At 42.2% G+C, this 22,311-nt stretch overlaps 3 protein-coding genes across 3 annotated transcripts; all 3 read right to left on the minus strand.

Annotated features, from left to right (window-relative positions):
• Positions 1-1,339: 1,339 nt before the first annotated feature.
• Positions 1,340-9,697, minus strand: mlec (malectin). The gene is made up of 6 exons (XM_083979295.1): positions 9,424-9,697; positions 8,716-8,919; positions 8,050-8,228; positions 7,597-7,773; positions 5,633-5,690; positions 1,340-5,443 (listed from the first exon to the last, which is right to left on the minus strand). The coding sequence occupies exons 1-6, from the start codon at positions 9,578-9,580 to the stop codon at positions 5,199-5,201; spliced, it is 1,020 nt and encodes a 339-aa protein (XP_083835421.1). The 5' UTR covers positions 9,581-9,697; the 3' UTR covers positions 1,340-5,198.
• Positions 9,698-12,932: 3,235 nt separating this feature from the next.
• On the minus strand, positions 12,933-17,973 carry LOC310991197 (calcium-binding protein 2-like; the record flags this gene model as incomplete). The annotated part of the gene is made up of 8 exons (XM_083978823.1): positions 12,933-12,958; positions 13,814-13,886; positions 13,975-14,049; positions 14,145-14,254; positions 14,348-14,491; positions 14,722-14,752; positions 16,805-16,990; positions 17,839-17,973. 8 exons carry the CDS (start codon positions 17,971-17,973, stop codon positions 12,933-12,935), a joined length of 780 nt encoding a protein of 259 aa, XP_083834949.1.
• Positions 17,974-20,871: 2,898 nt separating this feature from the next.
• On the minus strand, positions 20,872-21,696 carry LOC310991060 (uncharacterized protein; the record flags this gene model as incomplete). The annotated part of the gene is made up of 1 exon (XM_083978630.1): positions 20,872-21,696. The coding sequence occupies one exon, from the start codon at positions 21,694-21,696 to the stop codon at positions 20,872-20,874; it is 825 nt and encodes a 274-aa protein (XP_083834756.1).
• Positions 21,697-22,311: the final 615 nt, after the last annotated feature.

Consider the following 22,311-nt stretch of genomic DNA (forward strand, 5'->3'; position numbering starts at 1 on the left):
TGGTCCTGAGCTGCAGCCAGGCCGGAGCAGCACGGTCCTGTGGGGGCGCTGGGGTTCAGCTCTCACACACACCGTTCATGGCCCTGTACTACAGATAGATGAAAAAACAGACTGGAAACTTCTTTTTTTAATATCTGCTGAGTTACTCTTTAAAAAAAAGAATGGAATGGAAATGATGCACTTCAATGTCAAATCTATTAATTTATAAATGTTATGTTTCTTTTTTCTTTTCTTTTTTTTAATATATCTCTAAATTTGTAAATAGTGAATATGATATACTGGAAGTTTATGGAGTCATTCTTTGGGCAATAAAATTAAATGTAACGGTGGCTCTTGACACAAGTGTGTGGTCCTGTCAAGTTAGTGGATCTGCGTTGTGCTTTGTTCAGCTGTGTTTGTCTTCTCCACCCGCCACCTTTCAGATATGTGCTTCTATTTAAAGAAGTTTTCACAGTTGGTGAGAGAAGGTGGGGAAAAAACACCTGGATAAACAAAAAGCCTGTACTAAGGTTGTAAAAAAAATGTTACAGAAAACCTGCATATGTTTTTTCTCCTCATGTTCCTACACTAGAGAACTTGTTCTTCTTATCACCAAACGAGCTGATTTTTAAATAGCATGAATGGTATTCATATTTTTTTCCCATTCATATTGCTGTTATTTCAAGCAAAAAAGAAAAAGATGCAATTAAAGGGATAGTTCACCCAAAATTCAAATTACTACTTCTTCTTTCTAACTCATTATCTACTCACCCTCATGTCGACTAAGAGCTGTGAGAATTTTCAGAGTCCTCCGTTCCTTCTCGGAGTTACGGGGGGGTCCGCGCAGCAGTATTTGTCCATATAATGGTTGTCAATGGATACCAACTTTCTTCGTCCAAAAAGACACACCAAATGGACAAATACTGCTGCGCGGACCCCCCCGTAACTCCGAGAAGGAACGGAGGACTCTGAAAATTCTCACAGCTCTTAGTCGACATGAGGGTGAGTAGATAATGAGTGAAATTTGAATTTTGGGTGAACTATCCCTTTAACTCAGGAAATTTTGAGATTAATCGCAATTTAAAAATTTTAATTGTTTGACAGCCCTAGCCTGTACATGTTGCAGTGACCCTGCTGAACTCTGACCCTTAAGGAAATATCTAAGATAAATACACAAGACTAATACTAAATATCCTCAGAAAGCTGCATCACAGGAACGTTGGGTTGGAAGAACAGCAGCGACACAGTCTGATAAAATAGCACATTTATTAAAAAGAGACAGCATCTTATCAGCATTTCCCATTTTGCAGATGTTGGTCACATCTGGGTAAAACCAGGGGCTCAATACAGTTTTCACTCCACCTGCTGCTGCCCATAGCCCTCAAGAGGAGCGCTTCTCCATCCATCACACGTACATCTATACAGTAGGACTCGGATTTTAAGCACACGCTCACTGTCTCACACACACATACACACACACACACTCGCGCTGTGTGATCGGTGACAGGCCCCTCGCTTGTTTTGTGTATGTGTCTGCTGCCTGGACGACGACGGCCGGAGCTGGCTGATGTTTTCGCTGTTCAATTTTGTCTCAGTTTAAATTCATCGCACATGTTCAGCTGCTTCGAAAATGAGACACAAAGAAAAAAAAAAAAAAAAAAACATCGAGCTGAAAACATTTATCTCAAAAACAAAAATTACATAGCAATCAAAAACGCCTCTAATTTTTTAGGATGAATATTTCAAGAGCGGTGTCATGGCAGGCGGATAATTAGTGGTGACAGAACTGATGACGAGACATGACATGTTCACTTCCCCTGGTTTATTCACTGTCTGACCAGGTGAGAGGAAGAGAAAAAAAGATGAAAGAAAACAAGAACCTTTCGTGTCATGTCCGGACACTGTGCTTAAGAATTTGGATGGAATGACGGCAATTCTTTGGTTCTCATGAAAAAACAAACAAAACACAGAAAGAGCAGATCTTCATTCCACTCCAGTTTCATTCAGCTGTGAGATGTACTGACAACAACAGGTCTGAAAAAGGCTGGTGAGGAGATAAGACCGTCTGAAACAAGTGCTGGACATTTAGATTTCACACAGATCTCTCAAACCTTTTCCACTTTTGTTTTTGACTGGCTTTGCTCCTAGAAAAAGTTGAGGTTAGCGACAGATTCAAGATATCTTAATAACTCTACGGACTCTTCCTCCTTAAAAAAAAGAGCCGTTTGTGTGGAATGAACATCTAGCCCTGGAAAGTGTCTTCAACAGAACAAAAAGGCTAATTTGATATAAGCCAACAAAAGAGTAGCCTCAAGGCGAATGATGGTAAAGCACGTTGTATTCAATGATTCAAGGCAACAAAGACAAACATACATACGCACACACACAAAATGACGATTTCTTTTTAAAAATACATGAGGCAGTGCAAAATGTCACACCAATAAAATATCACGTTTTAAAAACTCAAAAACAAAAACAGATCCTGAGGAAAAAATTCAAACATACAAATCCAAGTGTATTATAAAACATCTCCAGATCAGCCCCACTCTGATTTAAATTATATATATGATAAAATGGAAGATCCCACATTTTCAGAAATAATCTCATTTATTTGACTTTCTGGCAGTCAGTTTATCTGGCTGCCTGTTAATTTTTTTATTTATACTCTGTACCAACAACCATTTCCTCCCCAGAAGAAAGGCCACAAAGTCTTCCTCACGTGAAAAAGAAAAAGAACAAAACAAACCCTAACACCTCAGCTACAACACAAAAGTGATGAGATCCAAACTGTTGCCACACAATAAAAAAAAAAGTGTGACCTTGTACCTTATATACACACGCAACTGTGTAGACTTGCAGACGAACAGAACACGGTGACTTTGGTGCTGAATTATATGAACTTTTTGCATCTTTTCAGAGGAAAAAAAGGTGCGTGTATGTCTTAAATATGAGTTAAGTTTACAGCGTTCAAAAAAAAAAAAAAAAAAAGGATATCAACAGACATCCCCAAAACCCGCCAAAAACAGACTTAATGTTTCCTGGCACTAACTACTTGCCCACCATCAATCAAAATGGGAAGGAGAATCGAGGAGTGAGGGAGGATCTGCAACACCTGAATTAACCGTTTTTCAAGTACTGCATATGGCAACAGCAATACTGGCGGGGGGGAGGGGGTCGGGGGGACATTTAAGACGCATTAGTGAGACAGGCAAAGTTACAAAATTGTCCTTGGAGTAGAGCTAAGCACTTAAGGGAGGTAACCAGATACATAAATAGCAGGGTTCACAACACATCTCTAATAAAAAATGAGGAACAAAGCTGCTTTTCATTTCGCATGGACAGCAAAAAAAAACAAACAACAAATATCATTGTCCAACAACAGCCGAGACTAACACACAGTCAAAGTGGACTCTGATAATATGGCCATGTAGAGACAAAAATAAAACTAAAGGCTCAAAGATTACGAGTTATCCCCAGTTTGTTCAATCAATTCAGGGACCAGGACATGTAGCTTAATTGCACTGAAAGTTCACACTGAATTACCAAAATGGAGACAGTCCACATGAAAATGTCAACAGATCTGAAAAGGCTGAGGGACCAAGAAGAAGAAGAAGAAGAAGAAGGTGGAAAAGTTGAACAGATGTTGATCTAGATTAGAACATCTGGTAAACATTTGATTTTTCTGCTTCCACTGACATTGTGCTTTGTCATCTCTTAGTGTAGGTGGGTGAAGGTGTGGTACTGTGTACACGCAGAGCGACTCTGTATCAAACAGAGTGTGTTGACTGGCACAGATGATTAGATTTATCATGTTAACATTGAGCTGCAGCAGCTTGTTCTCGCGGTAACATGGACTGACGCCCACGGCCCAATCAGAGTCAACACAAAAATCTGTTTTAAACCAAACAAAAAAAATGATGACAAAACACACAAAAAAAAACCTCCCCCCTCTAGTCTAGCCACAGATGAAAAAAGTGGAAAAACTGTTCCACTTGAATCAGCCGTTATCAATTTCATGTGGTGAGCGTACTGCCCAGTTAAACCATCAGCCACACACACACACACACATCACTTTGACTTTGTCAAATTAACAGGCCACCAAGTTTTCCTTTTCTAAATAAAAAAAGACATTCTTTGGTGAAACAAAAAGGCAGGCATGCATGATGAATGAATGGAAAAGGCAAAGATCACCTCAAATACAGCAATGTAACTTTAGCATTTCACAGCATAAACTTTGCCTCTCACTAAATGCAAGTATGGCGTCTCTTACTGGAGAAGAAAAAAAAAACTTTTAAAGGCTCAACATTCACACCTTGTAAAGTTGAAAAAAAAAACAGATCTATCCGTGGGGAGAAGGACTTTCAATTTGTGATCACTGCTGAGGAGACTTTTGATGGCCCTTAATTAACTAATTTGTGAAGCCAAAACCTAATTTTATGTAAAGGCAAACACAGCGGATAATCCCTCCAGCTGCAGAGCTGGCCCCACACCAGTTTCTCCTCTTTCAACATCTCATGACAAACAGAAGATGGCACGTCGACGCAGGACTAACTAGATCTGAGTGGACAGACACACACAAAGATGGAAGCCTCGTAAATGGCAACTTATCTCCACTAACTGTCTCGACTGATGGACTGATTCTATTCTACTTCACCAATTTTCTAAGCAGCACCATTTCCAATTTGAAGGTTAACATGTCTGACCAGATGCTGAGCAGGAGTGTTAACACCCAGTACAAAACAATGCTTTGAAGTTTATAAAACGGGCCCGGACCAATCGCTCCTGAGCATCCCTTAGCTGCGGAAATGTGGTTTCAAACCGTGAAGACTGGCAACTGTAAATCCTGCCCAGTCTCTGAGTGAAAATGACTAACATTGTTCAAAAGGGTCAGCAGAGGTGGATGCGAAACACATTCACAAAGAAGCGCACAGCATACACTTCCTACGTCTCCTTTCCTCAGCGGTACGATTCACCAGCAGCGTTTTGCTTCGCCTTCGCAGTGGCTTTCCGTAAAAGTTAGCGTCTCTTTTTTTTTTTTTGTTCCTTCCGTCCTTGTGGTTTTCCTCAAAGCTTTCAGCTCTCTCCTGTTGTGTATGTTTTTACCTGTGCTGCCATTGTCACTTCGACCCCTTCCCCCCCCACTCCTCTCCGTCTCTCTCTCTTCATAGTCCCACGTCCGCCTCGTCCTCCTGTCGTCTCCTCGACCGGCTAGTCTCAGCTCACAGCCGACAGAGGCAGAACAGTGTGGGGATGAACACTCCGAACGCCACCAGGATGGGAAACATCAGGCTGCTGTTGTCGGCCGCGTACGGGTTTGGTGTTCGGGGGCCGGACCGGACCTTGTACTTAGAACCTGCTGGGAGCTTTTTCTTCCCACCCTCCTCGCCTCCTTCGCTATCCTCCTCTTCTTCCTCCTCTTCCTCGGGCTTCTCCAAGCCAGGGTGAGGCTGAAGTTTTGGTACATCTGTCAAATAAAACAAAAGGATGGAGGAAGTAAGCCTGGATGTGTTCAAGTGTTCACCTGCAACACTGTTGTACAAAAGTACTTACACTTTTCTGTACGTTACTTGTTGAACCAGACATCGGAAACTACTCAATATACTACAGGTTTAATGCAAAGTGCTTATTGGCTTACAGCATGTTCAGGACTCACCTTCTAATGTCCCCTTCATTACATAGAGAGCACAGACCTTGGGGTTGTCATAATAACCCTGAAACACAGAGCAGAAAATATTATTAATATTAGGCAATAGGCATCTATGACAGGAAACAGAGGAGAACAGGTTAACGGTGTTGGTCCCCATCAACCATTCAAACCAATTTGGTGCAATTAGTCAGCATTTTCTGTGACTTGTGTGTGAAATCTCAGCATGAACTCAAACCACTCTTAAGCTACACACACATATAATAAAAGGCTGTACAATGACTCTATATCTTTAAAGGACTATATGTGAAAACACCTTATGAATGACTAAATAAAATAATATATACTCAAGGTACAAAGAAATTTATGAAAAATACAGCTTCAGGTTGGTCAATAATCTCTTTTGCTTTCAAGGTAGGAAGCTGGAGCACCCGTATCTTGCTATGATGCTCACTTTGACATCAAAACAATCATTAGAAATGCCTTCTTCCTTGTGTTCAGTCTGCAGAAAGAGCAGACGGTATGTCCTATTTCTCACTTTTTAGAGAAAGAAAACAGAGAGAACAAGTGATCTACAAAAAATAAAAAGAAAGAGGGCACTGCGGAATTCTTTTTTTTTTTTTTTGAAGTATGTCACCCTACAAATTTAGCCTATAGCCACATGTTCTACAAACCCCACAAGCAAAATCTTTCATTTGTTAGAACCCAGGGCTTAAGGGGAATACTAATCATGGCAGAGGGGGGAAAAAAAACACACACGGCCTCCAGCTACCTCATGAGTGATCGTGATTAATTCCCAGACTTCAAAACAGAATCAAACGTAATCTCTGACTGTGATGTTTGGCTGTGTTGAATGTAGTAGTGCAAATATGGATTAAATAAACAGGATGTGTCAGGTCAATGTAGCACTCCTTGTATAGTCATAAGCATTTTAGCAATATTGCTTCAGGAAATCAAATTAAACTATATACTGTCAATAAAGAGGCATGCCAATAGTGAATGTGATGGTAGTCCAGTACCATAGTATGAATTGGTGCCGTGCTGACAGCCGGAGAGGGAAATGTAATAAACTGTCACTGTAACTGTCAGCTTGTGTGAAGTGACTAAACAGTGGAGTATTGCTGGTGAATAATTTGCAGAGGAGCCAATTTACCAACAGCACAGCTTCTTCATGTGGCTGGACACAGTAGATGTATTACCAGAGAATAAAATGTGACAAGGAAAGAAGTGAAACAATTACCAACCTCATCAGAGGCTGTTTTCAATAAGAATGATGGATTCATGGCTAGGCGACTGACTCCAAAGTCATCCAGTTATTTCTTGTTTATGCAATATTATCAGCTGTTTCTTTCTTTTATTAATAAAAGATATTGTAATGTAATTGCATAAATCTATGAAAAAGACAATGCAGGCAAGCAAACCACAAAGTTGAGATGTGATTTACATAGAAGAGCATTCAGGTGAGAGCAAAGTTAAAAAGCTGTGGCAAAACAATAACTACAGAGGCCAACCAAACCATTTGCATGATCCACACACATCAACTGGCATTTCAGATGAGGATTATGTAAATGTGCTGACATTTTTTGTCAGACTACTTTGAATAAGTTCCAAGAGGAACTTTCCCATAAAAGGCATAATGGCAATTTCACTTCTTCATACCAACATGTCCAACAAGCTCAATGAATGCACATATTGTATGGGTAACTTGTTGTGCTTCCTATTATAAACTTGTCATTTCATTAATAGTCCAACAGTCAAACAGAGTGAATTCATGGAGAGAAAATGTGCATGTGTAGAACTAATGCGTGGGCATGACACAAAGAAATATGGGGACCAATTCTTACCATATTTCTCCACACCCACAATTGCCTTTGACAACTGCTCATTAATGTAAAATCAACCTGCTTAAACAGGACCGACTTGTTTCAAATGCCGGCGATTGCGCTGTGGTTATTCACACAGGAACAGCTCACCTTTACAAACTCCACAGTGAGCTTGCCGTTGAAAGTGGACACCTCTCCTTGCACGCTCAGCTTTCCACGCCGGATAGAGAAAGGCACTATCTCATCATGAGCCGTGCTGTGACCCACTCGATCAAAGATATCCAAGTCCTTCACCACCACATGGCCGTTTAGACGGACGTCAAACACCTAGAGAAATAGATTCCCAAATCAGCAGTGGATCACAGCAAATCCACAGAATTCATGGTTCCATCCATAGTGTATTTATGAGTGTTCAAACTACTCAAAGAGAGCTGTCTGAACATACACATGCAGTGACAATCAAAAAATGACATGCCTGACATATTGGATATCAAAAAAAAAATATACATAAACATAGAAAAAAAATATACTGTATAGAAAATATCAGTTACTTAAATGATGCTAATATGCAGATGATTATGGTCATAACATTAACTGTCGTACCTTTTGCTGTGACTGGGCGAAGTAAACTTCTGCATACTTCATAACAAGTATATAGTCTCCTTCCTCACGAATGGGGACATCATATCCAAAAGTGTCTTCATTGTAGCGCTCTGTCTGATACAGGATCTGGTCCTCTGGACTGGAGCGCAGTATTGGCAGACGCACCCCATAATCGGAAGCTATGGAGGACAACAGCATCAGATTCTGCTCACCAGACCCCATTAAAAGCTGCATTTCTGGAAAAGTGATCATCCCTCATGTCAGGCAAGCCTTGACCTTTTTCCTGCACCGAGTCAAACACAGTGCTGTTCTGTGGCAAATGGCAACTTACCACAACGTGTCCGCTCAAACTTTCAGCTGCAATATCTCTGCCTCATAAACCGACACCAAGAAAGACTCTACAGTCAATTAGATCATATCACCTGCTTCCTCTCCATGCTGAGGGGCGGAGCTGCAGCTCTGTGCTGACTCCTCATTAAGTCGCGGTTACTTGCGGAAGCAAGACCTTGCAGAGGTTTCTGCTGGAAATGTCTGGGGCTGAGAGAGCAGCATGTACCTTCACAATGTCACTGAGCAGGTGAAGCCCAGCAAAGCACGCGCACACGCGTATTCAGTAGTTCAACCGGTGACATACCTCCCCAAAAAGAAGGAAAAAACCCAACTCACCTTTACCAAGCTTCCCTTCCAATGGGTCCTTTTTGAAGTGGATACCGTGCACGTCTACATGTGCCTCCCCCCCGGCGTTCACAGCCCAGATGACCCGCTCAGCGAGGCTGGGGCCGCCGCCGTCCGCCTCGCACTGCTCCGCCAGCAGCGCCAGCAGCGCTACGACCAGCACCGTGACCCGCTGCATTGCCTCACAGCCCGGTCCTGGACACACACAGACAGACAGACACACAGACACACAGCGTCGGTATCTGGTTGCATGCCGCACAGCCTCACACTGCACGGTAGTACTAGTAACCCCTCCGTGTGTAACATTAACCACACACACACACACGCGCAGGGTTGAGCTAGCGCAAGGAGCTAGCAGGCTCATCTTGATGACATGCAACGTGATATCTTGAAGTTAGCACGGATGCTAACGTTAACAGCTCCGGTACCGGCAGTAGCGTTAGCACAGAAATCACACAGACACACAGAAATATACACACACAGTGTGGGGATATAAACTGGTGTTGTAGTTGTACATGAACAGATTGGTGCCAGTATCACAGTGTTACCACCGCTGTGACATTTGGTCAAATAGCAGAGAATAAGGTAAATGAGCAGCGAGTAACGCTGGTCAGTGGGCTAGCTAGCTAACCTACCTATCTAACCAGAAATACTGGGTCTGTGAGAGCCCCGCTAACCATCATGCAAAATGTCTCTTACCGTCCCCTGTCTCCAATATCTTCTGCCAATGTGTAAGTTTATCTCTGCAGACAGTCTCACCGGCTGACTCAACTCGACACCGGACGATAAGTTGCCTGTGTGCAGATATCCTCCTCCGTTGCTGCTGGTGGCCACAGCCTGCTACACTGACTTTCATTCAATGTGTGCATCCAAACTAACATTTGCTGTGGCGGTGTGTGTGCAGGAGCAGGAGGCGGAACAGCGCTACCTAACCTTAGATCTCAGACGGCCAATGAGTGACAGACACACTGCCGAATCACGGCCCCCTCTCAACGTTTCCTGCTTCATTCAACGCCGTTTCATATCGCAAACCAATCACATCATACTTTGTAACTGTGTGCAAATACCGACTTTTGATGTGTTCGTCGAGGCCGTCAAAAGTCATAAGATTATCGGAGTGGTAAACACTTGATGCCCCATATTCTGGTCCTGATTGGTGGCACCGTGCAGGAAGAAGCCTCTGGTTACACGTCAAGTGAAGGGATGTCTGCTCTCCTGCCCTGAGTTCTGCCTGCCAGGCAGTGATTTCAATCTGAGCCCCCCGCTCCACTGTGGCAGGCCTAACACTAAGCATCAAATCAAAATGACCAATTACACTGTCGAGCTGCTTAAAGTCGGGGTTCAAAAGGCCAGATCTGACACCCACTCCTCTGCACATAAATCACGGGGAGACGAAGCTACAAATCCACATGTTTCCTCAATCTGAAACTTCCTGAAACAGTCACTCAGATTTACCCATTGGATCTACCTGCTGTTGACCCTTCAGTGAAGAGACACCAACATACTAAAGGCGGTTTTCATAGTGTCAGAAGTGGAGTTGAGTGGAGTTAGCAGTTCCATTCACTCTTCTACATTAAATGTATTGTATAACCCATATGTTACAGCCCTATGTATTACACCCCCCCCCTCCATCCCCATCTTCTTCCTGTCTGACGTAGTCCGGGTCTTGTCCAATCAGAAGAGTCCAACGCAGCGCGCAGTGCTGTGCGGAGGGTTGAGCGGAGAGGAATGAATGGAGATAGTTGTTATGGCAACAGCATTGCCTCCACGGGTGACAGGTGTTTAATGATTGCTCTTTACTCGACACAGCGTTGGTAAACATACGGTAAACTGCCATATCTTCTTAAAATGAACACACAGCCCTCTGTGTTTGTTGCTACTGATTCTGTACATATATCAACATTTGCCATACATTAACTGAAAATCATACAAAAGCCGTAATGTTTGAAGCTCTGTTTAGGAGCATAATGTGCAAACATTTGTTGCTGTTACTGCTGCTTGCAACATTGTTTCTACCGAAGTGGCCCAAAGCTGCATGTTGTTGTTTTTTTTTATGGCTTTTTCATCGCCTGCAACAATGTCCTCAATTCTCTTGCTAGATGATAAACTTCAATCTTGCATACAATGTTTTAAGAGTTAATATTACTTTGATCACTTTAAACTGTTACTAGACCATTTGGTTACTGTGACAAATCTCTCTCTTTGCAGTGTGGTAACACTTTTCTCAGCCTAGGAATAAAGTAGCCTGTATCTTAATCTTAATCAAAATATAGAAGGAAATCAACTATTTGTGTAGTAAACACTTAAGCTCTACAGACACAAGCCTGAAACAATCAGTTTAGAGCAGACAGCTGTTTCAAGAGTATGGGTTTTATAAAATGCATGGCACAGATAGAGTCAGGAGACTTTGTGCTCTCAAACTGCATAATTTGTTAATGCTGTGTAAAGATCAAGTCTGGCACAGACCAAAACTCTTACAGAAGAACTAGGCTGAAGCGCCCCATGGATTTTAAAAGGTTGACTGTTTTGCATTCTTTAACAATGGTTTTCGTATGTCACCAAATAGCCTACAATTATCTCGCATAACAGCAGTCTTTGCAGATGAATAGGCTAGTAGGCCTATCACCAGCTAATGTGTCTTTTGTAATATGTGCACCTACTAAGCATGTTTGTTGTAGGCTATAACACACCTTCCATCAAGGATAAATTAGTCAAAGGTCACACATGGACACAGCACAGTTATTTACAATTATTTTCATTTGGTGACTTGCACAGTGGTGGCAGTCTTTCTGCAGGGAATGCGTACTCAGCTGCAGTCCTACCAGAAACATGTATAAATAATAAATATCATGAGGAGGTGTTATCCTCGGGACATTCAGTGTCAGCACACACTGCTGATATTTCCATAACGACATTTGACAGGAGACATAGACACACAGTGAAGATCAAGAGGTAGTTTCAAACTTGAGGTCCACAACAAAACACGCAGTTGTCACTGTGTTTGAGTATGTACAGTATATTTTCATTCAGTGTCTCAGTTGCAAACTCAAAATCATTTCAACTGTATTGCTTCAGTATTTTCTTTGACAACTTCTCCACAGGAAAAGGGGGTCAATGTAAACACCTTTTATTTCTCTACAGTTAACTTGGCAAAGTATTTTGTTTACTGTGTTAGACAAAAATGCAAATGTGCATACTGAATTTAATAAATTTCTGTCTTTGGCATGCATAAAAATTGCTTCGACAACACAGATGTGTGGAATCTTACCACAACTACAATCATATAGACAGTGACTTACAGTACAGGTACAACATAATCAATTCCACTGTAAATACAGTTCACACATGTCATTCCAGCTGTATGTTCTCAGATTGGGAATGAAATATGGATTTTCAAAAAAAAAAGAGAGGAACGCTTTGACAAACCTGAGAGCACTGAAAGACAGTTCCATTAACACTGCATAAGGATGCTGCAAACCCCAGCAAGCACTTTGGGTTTGAGACCTGTGCATCCTTGTAAATAGTGTTAAAACTTCCCTTGGCCTCAGACTGCAGGGAATAACATGTATGAAGTGTATTTCAGAGTTCTCTCTCTCTCATTAGTATCAGAGATCTTGACTTTTATCAGACGAGACTGGCACAGTGAAAAATCACAGATGGTCACACTGTTACAATACAGGTGTGATATTGCCACATGGTTTCCTTGGCGGAGCACCAATGTCACACAAAGGACATTCCACTAACAGTTTTTTAATACAACACATACTGTGTGAAAATGAACTGAAATGTCCAACAGTGCACTGATCTTTTACATTTTTTCTACAAACATTTACCCTCTCATCCCGACTTAGTTGTACATCAATGGCGACATTTTGTCAGACACATATTTTAACCATGTAGAGGATGAGACGAGACACCAGCAATCTAACCACACAGGAAGTCATTTAGTGAGAATTAAAGTGCAAAAACATAAGACAATCATCAGCTAGGCTACAGCAAATTCTGCCTCACTTGAACTGGAGACTGGTTAGGAAGAACACTTATTGATTCAAAGTGTGAGGTGACTCCTTGCTCCAAAACATTCAAGGAGTTTTATTTCCAGTGTCACTCAGATTTGGATGGCTCAGAAGATCTTAGTAGGTCCTCTGTTGTACTTGTGAAAGTGTAGAGGACACAGCTTCACATTCAGGGCCGATCAGTGTATGATCTTAGCGAGACATCATTCGTACAAACTCTGAAAAGAGAAGTGGAGGATGAAAAAATATTGAGTTATGAGTTATATGTGTCTTTTTGCTGTTGCTAAATAGCTTAGTTAGCTTCAATAGCCGTTTAGTCCAGATGAACGACCAATATTTCAGTATCAAACTTCCTTCCATCACTTACAGGTATTGTAAACACTTATATTTCGTTCAGCAGATTAATGGCATTTTTCATCAGAATCGTCCACTTTGTGATACAAGCATGAAAATTTGGCACAAATACTCTCTAAAGGTCACTCTTTTGGTAAAAGGTGGCCACTCAAAAAATTAGATATGGCCACCAAAAACAAGAACTTTCTTTTCCAACTAAGTTATGCTCTGATAAGAAATCTAATAGGTCTATTTAAAAAAAAAAGAGTAGGCTATAGAACCAAAAACTGTGTTTCTGTGTTTCATAGATCATGAGATATTTCAACTAGTTTTCGGCAGCCATCTTGCATGCCATTTTCAATACAACATTTTTCATAGCTGTTGGGCCAAAAACACTTATAATAATGAAATGTGAAACCAATTAAATACTTTAGACCAAAATGAATTTATTTTCATGTGTTGATATCGGGGAGTGACCCTTAGAGAGAATCTGTGCCACATTTCATGCTTGTATCACCAAGTGAACAATACTTGCTATAATCTCCTCCACTATTTTGAGCAGGCTGCCCTGAAGTAGCATTTATTCTCAGAAGAAACTTCTAAATGCATAAGAGGCTGAAGCTCTTGGTTAAACTGGTAAATAATCATTAATATTAGGCTAATGTTGGCTATGTAGTAAAAAACAAAAACAAAACGAAAAAAAACCTTCAAATAGCTCTTTTAATGAAGTAGATTGTTACCTTCAAAATCAACAAGCCCGTCACCATTCAAGTCAACATCTCTCAGGATATCTTCCACTTCCTTTAGACCCACCTGGAAAAAAAACAGGTTGGCAGAAGTTAGTGAAACACCACACTCACACAAGAATTCTTTAGAAACTCTTTAATAATGTAAATCACACCTGCTGGCCGAGCAGCTTTCTCATTGCGTCTCGGAGCTCACATGTGCTTATTGCACCATCTCCATTTGTGTCAAACTGGTAAGGAAAAGCAGAAGAACAAGATTAAGGTACATGTAAGTATCAATGCAACCAAACACAAACCATCAGAATCTGCATTCAAACACCCGTACCTCTCTAAAGGCGTCTTTCAACTCTTTTATCCCGATCATGTCTGCAGTTTCAGCCAGGAGTTTTGGGCCCATCAACTCCACAAAATCCTCAAAATCCACATGACCTCCCACTTAAAAAAAAAGAGATAGTGTTATAGAATTTTAATCCACGGGAATTACAAGGAAGAGTTACCATAAAATACAAAAGGCAGTTGAGCCCTTACAGTTCATGTTTATCTGCTGGCTTAGTTCAATCAGCTCCATTTCAGTGGGCATGTATCCCATAGTTCTCATACAGTTCCCTAGGTCTTTACAGCTGATGAAACCGTCCTTGTCCTTGTCAAACTCTTTAAAAGCATCACGCAACTCTGATGAGAAATAACAAAGAACATAGTAGTCACATATTAATTTTTACACATTTAAATACAAATGTGGGCAACACAAATGAAAGCTCATCTTCCTCTCCATTTGATTTCATTTTTGTTTGTGTTTGTAAAGTGCTGGACAAATCTGTATTGTTTTATCAATTACAATACATTTTCTTTGACTGCTTAACTTCAGTAAAGAAAGAGACAACAATAAAGAAAGATGAACTTACCGTCCATTTCTTCTGGCCGCAGCTCTCTGTCCTATTACAAAATAACATTTAAGCATGGGTCAAAAATCAGAAAACAGGAAAAAGCAGTCATCACAGTCACATATCATATATCATAAATCGTAACAAACACACTCATCTATGTAGGAGGTACCTGCAGACATACTGTACCTCTGACAACGCTGTGAGCCCAGTGATAACCAAACCTAAATCAGCAACCTTTTCCATAACAATCCTCAGCCGTTCTGTGAACCTCAACTCACGGACGCCCCAAAGGTAACAGAAGATGTGAACAGTGGGCTGGAGCTATCTCGCATCATGATGACAAAAACTCCAAGTATAAATAGGGCTGATTCCTATCAAGCATGACTTGGAGCGGTAACCTCCAAGTTCACAGAAGAATGCGACTGGTTCTATTTTTTTCAGAGCTTGCTCACAATGAACACAACCTTTAAAGGGCAGAGAGAGAGGCAGACATATCCCAGAACCCTCAGGGGTTAACAGCAGGAGCAGTGAGAAGTCTAAACACAACAGCGAGTGCTGACGTCAGGCCCCGAAGAACTGTCTGACCGGAACCAGCCAGATAGAAAACACAGGAGGCACATTGGACCTGTCAGTCCGACATGCATACATGCACAGCACCTTCAGCGCTTCCATCATTCACCACTGTCAGTTCACCATCCATCCTCTCCTACACTGGCATGTTCTCCGCCTCATCGGTTTACCTATAACATCTCTATTAGAACGCTCTTTTTATGAAGCTGTGACATTTTTCTTATTCACTTTATGGACAGTTAGGTGAGAGGACCGATAGCACTCACTCTCACTTCTATCTGTCTGTTCAGTATGAACTGAACTTAATTGATCTGTCTCAGTTTTTTTTCTTTTGTTCCGCTTTCTTTTCTCACCTCTTTCCATTTATTTATCTATTTAGTGTTGTTATCATTACTACTACTATTATTTTTTACTATCATCATCTTCCCTTATCTTTATTTCTTTTCTTTTTTACTTAATTTTGTTATTTCTCTACCTTGCACAAGGTATGTGATTAGTATTTCTTTACTGTGTTTCAATTATTTGTTAGGTCAAGGTGAGGTCATGTTATAAGCCTTTCGGGTTTCAGACCTCACCTGCACATTTTTCTTTTCGTATCTTTCTCACTAGTAAGAGAGATAAATAAATGTTTTGTTCTATCTTATATGTGCAAATTAATAAAATCTAAAAAAAAAAAAAAAAAAAGTCTAAAAAACCCTTAAAGCAGAAGTGAGTGATATATTTGTGTTAATATAAGTCTTAAATAGTTATATCTTCCGACAGCAATCACTTACATAGAGTGTTTGGACTGAAACACGGGTCTCTCAGTCCCTCTGCTCTGCTCTGAGCCGAAGAGAAAACATTTATCGTATCCTACAGTTTTTATCCAATGAGGAGAGAGAACGGCATGCAGGGCTGTGTGTGCAGCCAAGGAACGCCGTGAATGTGGTGACGTAGCGACGAGGACTGTTATGGTGCGTTCAAGGAAACTTGTATTTTTCCGACCGTGAAGTGGTACCAGTTCGATCTGGTACGAGTTCACCGGTCGGAAGTTACGAGTGGCCGTTATAGTGACTTTCACCGGTAAAACAGGTCGGAAAAACACGAGTGGGTTGCCTGGAACGCTACAAAGTCGTAAGTTGTGACTTGAAGCTGTAATTTACGATTTCAAAAGCCTGCCTGGAACGCAGCATTAGCGAAAACGACCGGATCACTCACTTCTGCTTTAACTATACCTTAAAAGTCAGAGACCACTGATCTAATGTGAGTAACAAATGAATGTTGTTGCATCCATGTGCTCAGCATGTATTTTCATGTTTACAGTTCTCATGCACTCTTGTAGCACTACAACCATTTCCAAAACTTGTGTGTTCCCCACCGGCAGATGGCAGGAAAAAGCAGCAAAAGTGAGAAACAGTAAGAAAATCAGGGTCTTTACAAGAGTTGTTACTGTAACGTGTTTGATAATAACAGATATCTTGTTCAGGTAGCTTTACTGACATGAATAGAGACAGAGGTGGATAAAAAAGGATGTTTGTTCAGACTTACGTACAGCCTGCCTGCACTTGGCCATGCCTGTACTCAGGAAGACACAGGTTTGTCCCAGTATGTTGCTCACGAGAACGCAGTTTTGCGTCATGGAAACAATGGACTCCTGATAAGGCACAAGATACCCTGCCTGGCCCATCTCCTGGCAGGACAGCACCCCCCTCAGTCTCCTCTCAGCATCCTGGAGCATCTTCCCAGAGGGGTGCAGAGACACACATACGTACAGAGCTTCAGTCAGATCAGAGTGGAATAAAGGTACAAACTGAGAGGATGTGTGACACTCTGTGTAGAGTCTGGATACAGATAAGCTGTAAAAATAAACACTAGATCGAATGGAAAACTATGAAAATATGAAAACAAGGCAGCAGTTGAAATACATCAATAAAGCAGCGTGTTGCCAACTTTCCACTCACTGTTCATAACTGTTTATGTGCCATGTTGTACAGACTGGCACCTAACACCTATACACTGTCACTGGTACAGTAAACATACTCAGAAGCCCAGAGAAGGCGAGCTACAGCACCGCTGTTACACACAGAAACATTATTCTGTGAACACATTATTTAGGACACAATTTCTTTCACTCAGAGCCTTTTGGAAAATAGTGCCTGTTGCACTCCAAAGATTTGAAACCATTCATCTAACACAAGGCCAACAAATACACACAAGAGACATTTACAAGCAGTGCATCAGCAGAGCGAGCTTCAATAACTTTCATTACAAAACACCTACAATAAAACTCCATAATTTAAGCCTAAAATGAATCGACTGTGGTATACATAACACATGCCGACTCTGACTGTCAAAAATACACTCAAAATGTTTTCAATCCTCATTAGAGTTTTTAAATTCTATTTGTATTTTGTATGGACATTAAACAATATCCATAAAACTATGCAAAACATTTAAACTAAATTTCTAGGGAAACAAACTATGCTGTCAATTTTTTTTTTTAAAACCAGTTTCAGTATTAAATGCATGACAAAATCCACTAAAAAGGGAAGGTGTAAGAGTGTAGCACACTGAAATCAGTCTTACCGTTCTCACAGGCCAGTGTACGCAGTTTCCCATACCAAAAGAGAAAAAAGACACTAAGAAGGACCATGAGGACTTTTTCTCCTTTAAGCTCGCAGTTTGGGTTTTGAGAGTGTAAACTCCTTCTGCAAGACCCATGAAGCCTGGGGTGCTAACCTACAGCTGATTGAAAAAGCAACGAAAAATACAACAACCAACGACCACTGTATGAGCTGCACTGTACTGCACTGTCTGGAGGAAATGAAAGTAGCAAAGTAGAGTCAGTGATGCAGTGAGAGAGAGAGACAGAGGAGACAAGAAATAACAGTGAGGGTGAGAAACTAAATGAGAGAGAGAAGTGGACTGAGGAGGGAAAGAGGAGTATGCCTATTAAAGGAAAAGAGGGTGCGTGTCTGGGAGAGATTTCAGCAGACTTGTCACACTGACCAAACTGTTGCAGTTATTCTGTGGACAACGCAGAAAGTTCAACAGAGGCACGGGCAAGAGTAAACAAGAGAGATGTGGTGAGCTGTGTCAGCTCTCCCACAGGAAGCTGCACCTGACAAGTCACCTTTTATTTCAGGGTCACACACACACACACACACACACACACACACACACACACACACACACACACACACACACACACACACACACACACACACACACACACACACACACACACACACACACACACACACACACACACTGCAACGTGTTTGCTGTTTCTGTGCTATTAAAATCTGTGCAAGTCAAGTTAGCAGGAACATGCTGTGTTTAATGACCTATTTCCAGTCTTGCTGTTCTCCTCACCTGCACTCTCACTCTCAAGCGCGAGACTCATTTGTCAATTTGCAATCTTTAGATTACAGTGCAATGCAATATTGTACTTTATGTTTCTTGTTTTTCTTGGTTTACATGCCCCCACCCACACAAAATACATCACGCATAATGACAAACTGAACAATAAACTCCAGTAGGCTACTCTTACAAGATGTAATAACTGACTGATCCAGATTTTCAACACAACAAGATGCCTCTTTAATTTTGATTCAGTATAGAATACAATAGCTTCTCCTTATATTATGTAGCATTTTGTAATTTCACTGATTTTCTAGGGCTCCCTTAAAAATACAATATGTTGGGGCGGTGCATGGCGTAGTGGTTAAAGCGGCCGCCCCATGTAGAGGACGCGTCCCCGGTTTGAATCCCGCGTCGGGCAGACCTTTCCTGCATGTCATTCCCCCTCTCTCTGTCTCCCCCTTTCCTGTCTATCTCACTATGTGCTGTCAAAAAAAGCCAAAAAATACACTAAAAAAAAATAAAAAATACAATATGTTGAGATGTAGAGCTGTATAGGCAGATTGAGATCAGGTTAGTAGGTTTCTAAAGCAAACGTTCTTTCAATCTCATCAGGTCACATCCAAGCATATTATTATTATTATCATAATGTGATTGTGTGATCAATGTAGCCCCATGATATAGAAAAACCTGTGAGTTTCGCACAAACCAGTCACATTTAATTCACAAATGATGCTAGAAGAGTGAAAATACATACAAACAATAAAGAAAACACACACATGCAAACACACTCACACATCATCCTGTGCCCTCTGCAGGCGAAGACAAGGTCATTGTGACCGCAGCCACATGGCACCAACCGCAAGCACACAAAGACCGTGAGAAGCCGTTATGCGTACATCTGAAGGAAACAACGGACTAGTCTATCATTGTCTGTTTGCATGCATTTCCATTTTCAAAACACTACCTGTAGTCGAAGCAGTGAAACTGTTTACTTTGAGGTGCATTGTTCAGACAAAATGCCAAAGGCACTGTGTGAATTTCCAAAAAACATGCGTTACATTTCTGCGTGTCACTGAACTCCTCTCCATCTATCTGTCTCATCAAAGACCTTTTTCAGGTCACACTAATGTTTTCCCAGAGCTGCTCGCACACTGACTCACAGGTTATTTGTAGAAAAGGCTTTCATACTATAAGTACTAGGAGATTTTTCCCTTGAAGCTATCTCTCCCATGTGGAGCCCATTTTACAGCAGAGAGCACCCCAGATCTGGAACATACGTAAATCACCTCCTGAAACACGAACAGATTAAAATGCGAACACCATACAAGGAAGCAAATAAACTCTGACTTCTGTGGAAGAGACTGGAGAAATGCCCCCAGTAAACAACTTATCAGCAGGATTTACAGCAGCGGGATGGAGCTTTGTGGAGCTTTGTGATGTAAAAAAGCAGACATACCAAGCCACATCGCTGATAAGAATCTAAGTGTATTAAGTTAACTCGCTTCTTCTGTATAAATAGATCTGTGGCTCAAAATAGAGCCCACACCACCAACCGGAACATCAAAGTGATTTCCTTCTCACACAACACAACAATCACTGCAGTGTCCCTGTTTGAATGATGCACTAACATAAGACATATTATATACTTTTTACATTTTGTCTTTGACCAAACACACATTAGCACATCAGATATCTCAACCTCTCTGAGCATTTTTATCTGCCCCATATCACATCCACTTCAATAAGGAAACGCTGCCTGACTGAGGTCTGTAGGAGGTAGGTAGCACTGTATTTACAAATTACATAAGAAATGAATGTGTAGAAGGAGCTCTTCCTCTCTATACTTGGTCCAGTAGTGTTTGCAGGCTGCATCACAGAGAACATTAGCTTATTGATTGGAAATAGGACGTCATTGGACCCAGAGGCCACGTTCACCACTTCTGTAGAAATACAGACAATAATTTCAGGATAGCGCTGCAGGGAAAGATTCAATAAACTTAATGCATTTGACCTTTTTTTTCTTTTTCTTTTCAAGTCTGCAGTACTACCCTCTGTTACTCTAAGATTTACATCAAACTCCACTGACTTTTCACATAAACTGGGATTTGGGTTTGGTGGATCACTGTCACAGCTTGTCAGAGGTCACCACATCTTCACACCCCTCAAATCAAATCAGTGTGACCAGCAGCAGTTAGGGCTGATTGAGTTGATTCAGATTAAACTCTGTCAAACACGTACATTATTTCCTACAGTTCAGGGCCTTACCTGCCCAAAGAGTGAATTAAGGATGGTGCGTAAGTTGATATCTGATGCAGAGGAAGCGGCGCTGGACCTCCGGGAGCGACGAGAGGATCTGCTGGACAGCGGGACCAGGGAGCATGAGGACGGGGAGGGACTGCTGACATGACCGCCCCCCCTGGGCTCCCTCGGCCCACACAGCGGAGCCCTGTCGTCGTTGCTGTCGGACAGGGAGGGCACCCTGGGGACCGGCCGGGGGGTGTGAGTGTGACAGCGGCGGCGGTGCTCGGGTTCCGGCGGTGCGCCTGGCGCCGGCGGACGGTCCTGGTCCTGGTCGTGGTCCTGGTCCTGGTCGTGGTCCTGGTCCTGGTCCTGTCGGTGGTGCTTCCTGCGGTGGTGGTGCCGGTGCGTGGGTTTGGATGACCTGCAGTGTTCCCTCACACCTCGGCCGGCCTCACCGTTGGGCTCCGGCGGGTGAGGGACTTGGCTGTGAGGGACATGTGACTTGCACTTGTCCCGAGTGGCTGCATTGGTACTACTGTCCTGGCTGAGGAGGGAGGGGTGGCACAGGGGTCTCCGCGCGCTGATGTCGCACTCGGCCGACCAGAAGGACTCCTCGGCTTTGCTGCTGCTGCTCTGAAGTGTTGCGGCAAGACGGTGGTGGTGCTGGTGCTGGTGCTGGTGCTGATGCTGGTGCTGGTGCTGGTGCTGATGGTGATGCTGACTTCTCCGGCTCTCTGCGGTGGTTCGTTCGGGGAGGTGTGTCGGTCTCCTCGCCGCCGCGGAGGACGATTTCAACAAGGAGGTCGTGGATTCAGATTTAGTGAAGGAGGAGCTCATAGCTGCGGATCTGGTCTGGTCTGTCTCGGCGGGCTGCTTCTCGACATCATCTGCCGCTTTCTCTCCATTGTTGTCTGCCCATATTCTTCCAGCCTGTGATAAGTTGGGCTACATTTCACCACCTGGCTGATGTGCGGCAGCGCAGGAGGAGCGCACACGTCGCTGCAGAGCGCGTCACCTTTTCATTGATGTGGATGCTTGTCTCTGGCATCGTGGCAGTGACGTGGGTGGAGACGGTAGTAAGGTATAGGGCTGCCAGTGGTCGGCAAACTTTCTCATGACCAACGCAAACACATGAACATCAAGAAGCCCAAATGAAATGATGCCCCATAAAGAACTCAGATATGGACTGATATGTCATGTTATAGAAATATGTTGATAATTCTTAAGGATCTGGTACAATCCATGTTGTCAACAAAGAGTTAATGCCCCTCTAAATCTATACCAGGCTATTGTAGTTTGTGTGATCAGAGAAACGGTGTAATATTCACACTGTTTGTATAATAGTGGACAAATCTTCATCCTATGAGACATTAAAACATTCCAAAACCACGTCAATCCAACTGGTGTCATGTGTCTCAGTGCATTTCATCTCTTATCGTGCCTTTAAAAAGA

Source organism: Trachurus trachurus (assembly GCF_905171665.1).
Source record: "Trachurus trachurus genome assembly, chromosome: 9".
Classification (NCBI taxonomy): Eukaryota; Metazoa; Chordata; class Actinopteri; order Carangiformes; family Carangidae; genus Trachurus; species Trachurus trachurus.